Source organism: Rhincodon typus, chromosome 37 (assembly GCF_021869965.1).
Source record: "Rhincodon typus isolate 14 chromosome 37, sRhiTyp1.1, whole genome shotgun sequence".
Taxonomy (NCBI): Eukaryota; Metazoa; Chordata; class Chondrichthyes; order Orectolobiformes; family Rhincodontidae; genus Rhincodon; species Rhincodon typus.
Genome location: NC_063368.1, coordinates 11941563 through 11950741, shown reverse-complemented (window position 1 = coordinate 11950741; position 9179 = coordinate 11941563). Strand labels below are relative to the sequence as shown.

At 43.9% G+C, this 9179-nt stretch overlaps 1 protein-coding gene across 1 annotated transcript; it reads right to left on the bottom strand.

The window, feature by feature from the left end:
• On the bottom strand, positions 1–5416 carry LOC109937464 (ferritin, heavy subunit-like; the record flags this gene model as incomplete). Its single annotated transcript, XM_020536043.2, has 4 exons — positions 5221–5416; positions 2639–2785; positions 505–630; positions 1–63 (listed from the first exon to the last, which is right to left on the bottom strand). Coding segments are annotated over exons 1-4 (438 nt in total), but the record flags the coding sequence as incomplete, so codon positions are not given.
• Between the last annotated feature and the right edge of the window lie 3763 nt (positions 5417–9179).

Below are 9179 nucleotides of genomic sequence, written 5' to 3'. Positions count from 1 at the left end.
CCCAAGTTGCTTGATGATCTTCACCTCCTCATCCAAATAGTGAGTGTCCAGGAAGTCACACAGCTGCAAACAGAGGAATATTACAACTGGGTGCATTAACAATATCTAAGACAATTTCAGAATTCCCACACTAGCTCTAGAAAATCTAGCTAACATGTGCAGAATTTGTGCCAGTGAGGACAATAGCGTTTCAGTTGCATCTTGCAGTTTGTTAAATGGAGCTGAGTTGGACTGTGATGGACAATGATCATTCCACTGCATTGGTCCTGAATGAGAATCAGTGGCCAATCAGTTCAGCACTCCCACGAGATTATAATCCAAATTCCTATTTCACCCAATTGCTGAGCTGTTGTAACATTGGGATCACTTCAGATCCACACTGATGATCCCAATGTCATATCTGGACAAAGTGTTACAGTGACTTTCCAATCCACAAAGACCAGCCAATGAAGTGTTGCCCTGAAGGTGTAGCAGTGATGAGAAGGAGGAGGTGGTGAAGCTTACATGAGGGTCAGTCTGGGCAGTGGCGAGTTGGTGTAGATCCAGGAAACTCTGGTTCACATTCTTCTCCAGATCCAGGGCAACCTGCATTGCCTGCAGACTGTTACCCCACTCATCCCTCTCTGGCTTCTGAGAATGGAAAGAAAGGACAGTTAAGCTTCAGAATCAGAATCCCTGCAGCATGGGAAGCAGGCCATTGAGTCCATATAACTACTCTGAAGAGCATCCCACCTAGACCCACTCCTACCCCCACCCCCACCCCCACCCTATCCTTATAACCTTGCATTTCAGATGGCCAATCCTCCAACTTGCACAGCTTTGGACAGTGAGGAAACCCATACAGACATGGGATAAATATAGAGCATAGAACAGGTCCTTTGGCCCACAATGTTGTGCTGAACTTTTACCATAAACCTAAGGTCTATCTAACCTCCACACCTACCTTATACTATCATCCATATGCCTATTTATTAGCTGCTTAAATGCCCCAAATGAGGCCGACTCCACTACCCTCTCCAGCAATGCATTCCACGCCCCGATCACTGAGGAAAGAACCTACCTCTGACATCTGTCCTATATCTATCTCCACTCACTTTAAAACTATGCCCCCTTGTAATAGTTACCTCCACCCTAGGAGGATCTGGCTGTCCACTATACCTGATCGTTTTGTACACCAAGTCACCTCTCATCCTTTGTTGTTCTAAAGAGAAAAGCCCTAGCTCAACCTTTCCTCAAGACCTTCCCTCCATTCCAGGAAACATCCTGGTAGATCTCCTCTGCACCTTTTCCAATGTTTCCCCATCTTTCCTGTAATGAAGCAATCAGAATTGGACACAATACTCCAGATGTGGCTGAACCAGGGTTTTGTATAGCTGGAGCATAACTTCACAGCTCTAGAACTCAATCCCTTTATTGAGATAATATGTAAATTCCAGTCAGAGACCAGAACCAAACCAGTGTCCCTGGCACTGAGGCAGCAATGCTAACCACTGAGGCACTGTCATTCCTGAAGTCCAGATGAAGAACAGGTCAGTTATTTGAGAATTCCTTTCACTTTATCCATTCATCTTTGATCTGAAGCAGGAAGTTCAAGAACAGGTCATTGTGGGGATGACAATTAAATTTGCACCAGTGTCCATGTGATGGAATTTCCAGCAGGATATTGAATCCCAAGGGCTGTTGTGGTACAGTGATCGTGTCCCTACCTCTGGCTGGGAAGGTGGAGATTGAAGTACAACATGTGAGTTGTTACATACATGTCTGAGCACCATGATCATTGCAGTCCCTTCAATGTGTTTACAATAAAAACAGGGAACAAATGCCCAAGACCATAGTTCCTTGAAGGTTCAGCAAAGGCCGACAGGATGGTCAAGATGGTTTTCATGTTGCTTGCCCCATTTAATTGGGGCTCAGGAAAGGGACAAGTCTTGTTACAATTCTGAAATGTTGTGACCACCACCCCAGTACATCTGTGGCATACCAATCAGAAGGACAGGATGACAGTGGATGGGTCAGGCTAGTTTCACCAGGATGTTGCCTGAGATGGAAAACCTATGACAAGGATGTGATTGCATAGGATGGAATTTTCCTATGAGTGGAAGAGGCTGAGTTGGTTATCTGATGGCAGTCTTGACTATTGGAGAGTCTGGGCAGCAGATGGTTGTTGGCAGGAGAGACACCAAGACCAGAGGGCATAGGTTTGGGTGGGTTACAGAAAAGCTTGCCTCCCCACCCCCAAAAGAAGGTGGTAGAAATATGGATTCACCACCTGAGGGGTGGGGGGTTGGCAGGGGGCAGGGGTAGGGAAGGTGGTGGTGTGGGATGTTGGTGGAGGTATCTACTCCAGCAACATTTAAGCAGCAGCTGGGCAAGTACTTAATGCCAGGGCATAGTGGTGTGTAGACCAAGTGCAGGTAAATGGCATTAATGTGGTTTGGCATTTGTTAGGTCAGCATAGACATGGTGGGCCAAAAGGCTTCTTTCTATACTGGCTTCAAAGAAGGAGATCAAACAGGAAAGCCAGGCTGAATGAAGTTGAGACTCTCCTGTGGGAAATGAAAACCTTGTCACTGACTTGAAGCCACACCACAAGAGCAGCCATTACCATCCCACCCCCTCCACCCACCCCAACTCCAACCTTCACATCCTGGAGGAGGACTCTGCCTCCACGCCGATTCTGGAATTTCAGCAGCTTCTCTGCATGTTCCTGCTTCTCCTGGGACTGATCTTTGAAGAACTGGGAGAAATGGGGGAGGGCAACATCATGCCGGTCAAAGTACACCATCTGGAAGAGAACATTTACAATTGCATTAATACATGCTTGATAATTGGGGCCATTCTCAAAATGAGAGGACTAGTTTAGCCTTTTCAATCAAAAGGAGAATTCAATAAGCTGTTAAACATCTTGTATATTAAATTTGTTGAGAACTGCATATTGTTCAACGAGCCAGCTGCTCTAGTTCAAGAACCTAGAAGAACACCACCAGCTTCTTCCTGGTAAGCTGCATATACCATGCATCTTATGTTGCTTTAAACCAGTGGTGAATTGTTCAGCAGGTCTATTCATGTCTGTAGAGAGAAAAGCTGATTTCGTGTTTCCACCTGGTAAGCTCCTTCAGAATCAGATGAAGTTAGTGATTGAAAAGGGCAGCACAGTGGCTAGCACTGCTGCCACATTGCCAGGGATCCTGGTTCAATTCCACCATTGGGTGACTGTCTGCCTAGAGTTTGCACATGCTCCAAATGTCTGCGTTGGTTTCCCACAGGTGCTCTGGTTTCCTCCCAGAGTCCAAAGATGTGGATGCTAGGTGGATTGGCTGTGCTAAATTGCCCATAGCATTGTAGCTTGGGGGAAAAACTGGGTCAGTGTGGACTTGGTGGGTCAAAGGGCCTGTTTCCACACTGTTAGGATTCTATGAACAAGGTTTAAGCAATGCCAGGAGCTGGAGTGCCAGATGTAGTTGGGTAGGGGAGCTGCAATTTTTTTCTTTGAAAAACTGAAAAACAGCTGAAGACTGCTGTAACTAGTATAACCAGAAGACAGCACTTCCTGCAACTTGCAGATCTGTGGGATTGGATGTACCATATATGTTAGTTGCACATTTGGACAGCTATCTGGACTATGGAAGAGCATGAGAGAATGTGGCATCAGGAGTCAAAGGAAAATCTGCCTAATGACAGCCTTTGGATTGTTGCAGTGTTACTGCACTGCATACACAGCTCACATCTAGAAGCTGAGAAACTTATATCTGAGTAAAACTTGAAACTGAGCAACAGTCAAATCCAAGACAAACTTCATGTGACCCAAAGATGAAGCATTGTTCCAATATCACTAGATTCAAAAAAATAAAAAAACATCCTTTGACATTAGGATTTCCTTCCATATTTGACTCAAACCTGTGAACCGTCACGTTCACAAGGGAACATGTTGGGTTTAAGAAGGGGTACAACTCACTCCTAGTTGGAATTGATTAGTCTATTCTTTTAGAACAATTATGATGTTCTCAAAAAGAAGCTTGGTGAGAAGTTGCTTTGTCATAAAAGAGCAGTTATGCAAATTTATCTTGCTAGTTTACTTGGGTAGTTGTGTTGTGGCAGGTATAAAATAGTGGGGATTTTATTAATCACACATATGCTTCCCAATTGAGTTGGGACACTGGTCAGTGATTAAAACCCAACTGGTTCACCAATGAAAGCTGTTCCCACCTCCCAAAATGGAGGGTATACAGATTTCATTCTCATGTTATGAGACAATTTCCTTCCATGAAACCCAAGCCCAGAGGGTGATGAATATTCTCCACACATCTGAAGTGGAAATTCAACATGCAAGCAGCACACCACCCAGGACAAAGCAACCCACTTCATTGCTACTGTATTTACCATCTCCCTGCAGTGTCCACTACCTACCAGGTACCCAACAACCTGCAAGGGTACTTCAAGTGGTAGGATTTTTTAGTTTGAAAAAGCTAAACTACCTAGAGAAAGGGGCAATTTTGTTTCCTCATACCATTCTGATTTAAAATTCCATTTCACCTTCATTGGGTTAAACAATCTCAGGACATTCCAGCCACCCTGTGCATACACCAACAGGTCACAGGGTGAGAGTTGATCTGAGTGTCTGGACAACTAATGGCATCATGACCACCTACAATCCATTCATGAATGGTGAAGGCAAAAAGCTAAGTAATCCACAACTGAGGCCTACTTAATGCCAGTCAATGCCTCACCATGTAAATAAATATGCTCAGAGAAGCCAGTCACTGCCATAGCTCCCCATTGCAGTATGGAGACTGGCATGATGTTTGCTCAAGATCAGCAGAAAGCCAAGCAAGTAGAATCAAGATACCTTAAAATATCACAAAGGCAACAAGAACTATCCAATGGGTGCTTGAAACTCCCAACTCCTTCACTAAAGTCAGAAGTAGAATTCCCAGAACTTTAGGGAGGGAAGTGACAGTTACTGCCAGGCAGAGGCCTGTAAGTGAATTATGAAGTAATTCAGAACACTTCACCCTCCATCTATCACTTGAGGCCACTGGGGAATTAGTTGTTATACATCAGTATCAAAACTCCATTGATACTAATAGCATTACATTTATCCCAACAATTTTTATGCAAGAACATAAGAAAAGTCATCAAATCCACAAAAATGTCAAGAAACAAGAAACAGTTCATTTCAGCATAATAGATTTAATTTGAACTCCACAGAAACACACTCACCAAAGACTGATAGAGATAGGAGGCAGTGAGCTCTACATTAATCTGTTTGTTGACAGCAGCTTCACAATCCTGGTGATAGTTCTGACAAATCTGAGAGGCCATCTTGTGACAATAAAATTGCTCTCCTCCCTACAACAATCAAAAACTTATAAGTAGCACCAACTATAAACAAAACATCACTACCTTTCAACTCCATTTATACTCCAGGAGCAGACTCTCATTTTATGAAGCAGTAAATGACATCATCAGTGATGTCCAATCGCTTTTGTTAATCAATTGATCAGCTGCCATGTCCAATCAGTGCAGGATGGGAATTGGATCCAGAAACCGATCAGAATTGACAACTGGTCAAAGATGGAATTGCTGATTGACCTTTGACCTCCTGCACAAGAGCAAATTCTATAAGTATTCCTACGTAAAAATGAGAACAAAATATACTCTAAAACTTCACTTTTGTCTCTGAGATTATGCATTAAGACACGCTCATCACAGATTTGCAGAATTCTGTCAGTTTGTTACGCTGAGAGATTTGTCTTTGTACCTTTTGAATGTCAGTGTTGGAACCCATTGAAAAATGGCAAGATTTTGTTGACAGTAAACATTTTCCTATTGTTATGCAGCAACAGAAATAATGTGCTTTTGGATCATCTAATACAGGCAACTGATGTACTTTGTGGATCCATTCTGAATCTGCTGTGATCTCCTTGACCTTTGGCATCAGGAAGCCTAGTTTGAAAACCAAAGCACTGAATGTGCTGAGTGCCTCTTCTCCATTCTAGGCCTCAGGCCTCTATGTCTCAGTTGCTGCTGGAAACATTGAACATTTCTATCTCCCATGTTCAGTTTTTAATTGTTTGAAGTAGATCTAGAGCTTAACTCCAGCATGTTTCCAAGTGGAGAGTTTCTGGTCCTGTTTACATTGCATTCTGTAGAACGTACGGTTCAGCAACTGTGTTGAATTGAACAGCCTCCCATGGATTGGTGGCCTGTGAGGCTTTGGGAATTGAAGATCCCCACTCAATGTTAGGGTATGATCACAGCCTTGACGTATAGATTGATGGAAGCAAGTTACTTTTACTCAATATCTGCTTCAAATACCAGGTTGCAGTCTCGTCCTTTCTTATTGGATTGACTTACAAGTTTGAATATTATACATAAACCATGGTCAGAGGTCAAACCTTATGAATGCTCATGGCTATAAGAACAAGTTCGAGTTTGGGAATTTGTTGCTAATTGCTCTACTCCTGACTTTCCAAAGCCTGTCCACCATCTAAAACCAAAGTTAGGAAGCGTGATGGAATACCTTACAATTTTCTGGCTCAATGCAGCCCCAACAGCATGCAAGTAGATCCATGTAAACCTATCACTACCATAACTTGTAACAATATCAGTGTATCTGAAGCAAAATCCCAGAACCCCCTCCTCAGCAGCATTAGCAGCATCATTCTGGTCTCTCCAACACCAGGTGGACTGTAATAACCAGCTCATCACCACCTCCTGAAGTGTAACAGTTGCTGAGCACTAAATGTAGCCTCGCCATTGGCACACTCAAGATTGACAATATATAAAAAGCATGCTGGGACAGGGTAGGGGAGTCTAAAACTAGAGGGTATAGGTTTGAGGTGAGAGGGGAAAGATTTAAAAGGGACAAGTTTCTCACACGGAGGATGGTGTGTGAATGGAATGAGCTGCCAGAGGAAGTGGTAGAGGCAGGTGGAATTACAACATTTAAAAGACATTTGGAGATTTACATGGAAAGGAATGGTTTAGAGGGATATGGGCCAAATGCAGGCAAGCAGGACTAGTTCAGTTTTGGAAACCTGGTCAGCATGGACAGGTAGGGCCGAAGGGTCTATTTCCGTAAGGAATAAGTCAATGACTCTAATTGTATGCAACAGTGTGTTCCTGTTTTTGTTACTTTCGGATGGCATGGTATCTTAATGGTTCGCACTACTGCCTCATAGTGCCAGGGACCTGGGGTCAATTCCAGTCACGGGCGACTGTCTGTGTGGAGTTTGCACATTCTCCCCGTGTCTGTGTGGGTTTCCTCCCACAGTCCAAAGACATGCAGTTTAGGTGGATTGGCTATGGGAAACACAGGGTGAAGAGGATGGGGTGAATCTGAGCAGGATGCTGTTCAGAGGATCAATGCAAACTAAATGGGCTGAATGGCCTTTTCCTGCACTATAGGGATTGTATAGTCAACACTTAAGATTGTTTAAAATAAAACACTTTACGCGGTGGAACAAATATGTTCAGTGCCTTAAAGACCCACACCCTCCGTGAAGGCTGCAGTGTGTACTCGCTACAAAACTCCCTGAAACAATCCCCAGGATGTCTCTGATAGCCCCCTCCCTAACCCATGATCTCTGACACCTCGAAAGATAAAGGAAGCAGCTGTACAGGAAAGTCAGCATCTCCAGGTTTCCTCCCGAAGTCACACTTTTCCCAAGTTGAACAGAAGTCACTGCTCCTTCAACATCACTGGGTCAAATCGACCTACATCAGGAAAGCCTTCAGCACGTGCAAAGATCAAAAGGACCAAGGTAGCAGCATCGTGTACAAACCTGTGACAGTAAATGCGAGCTTTAGCTGCAAACATATATCAAATGGAAGCATGTAAGCATGTGTTACGTAATTCCTAGGTCACTATTATCCTGCTGTAGGTGTTATTGAGTGCATCTGTTATAATCCAACATAGTTCAAGCAAATTTCTTGAGCTGACTCCCTAGCACGCGGCTGCTGTGAATGTTTGATCTGAATTTCCCCAGCTCCGGGCTGGCAGGCTTGAAGTTTACTGCAAGTTGTGGGGGATTAGGGAAAGGGGCAGGGTAGGGGTGTTGGGACTGAGTGCTGGGAGAGGGAAAGAAAGTAAACACAGGGAAGCCACATTAGAGCAGCTATTGATTGCTCCTGGGAAAAGATCCGTGCAGTGTGGATTGACTCCTTGTTGATCTAAGATGGGTGTTTATCAAGGTCCCTTGGATGAGCAGCATGTGTAACTCTGACTGAGGAGGAATGAACTGGTCAGTGTGACCAGCTACTGATGGCTGTTATATGGAAGGTGTTGGGGGTGGGGTGTGGTGAAGGTTACAGGCCTCCAGTGCGGTTCCTAGTTTGGACTCCAGCTCGCTCCCAGGAATCCTTGGCTGCACACATTGGAAAGAAAGTGTCAATGCTCAGACTAGAACATACTGGTCATTTTAGAGCCCAGCTACAAAGCTATACCAGCCAAATTTAAGATCATATTGTGCCCCGTTTCACTGGTTCCTGCAGCAGGATAGAAACCATCCCCTGAAGGACCTCTTCCCTTAAGCCTTGGTTGAGGTGAACTGATCCAGCTTGCACATCAGTTATGTTTGTCTTCAAATTGTGATTTTTTTGACTCTGGCTGTAATTTGTGGTTTGTCGAGGTTGATACAGAAGGTGTTATTGGGCAAACGTGACATGAACGTGGAAACAGGTTTGTTGGATGTTTATGAAACCGGTGTCTCGTCTTTCCTTTTGACAAAGGGTACAAGATATTCCTTTCACAAGAAGGGAAAGGGAAGTTTGGTGAACTGCAATTGTACACATTACATCCAGATGGGAGATTGTTGTTGCACAAGAAGGTTTGTGGAGTGGAAAACCTATCAGTCTCAACCTCAAGTTCTGGTTGGAGGAATAGCTTGGATTCATAGGTCAGACCAAATTTATCTAATTATCTTTGATGTTGTGGGCAGGTGGGGGCAGCGGTGAAGAAAAGAAAGAGAAAAGAGAAAAGAGGCAAATGGTGGTGTGGGGGTTGGAAAGAGACCAAGGGGATTGTTTTAGGCCACTCGTAATTTGATCAGCCAAATTGCACAGATTACTGGCTTCAAGCTCTCCAGAGAGATCTACCAAAATATTAGTATGAATGAATGATGGATGGATAATAAGCAAGATCAATACAATCATTTTATTCATTTCCATTCAGCTGG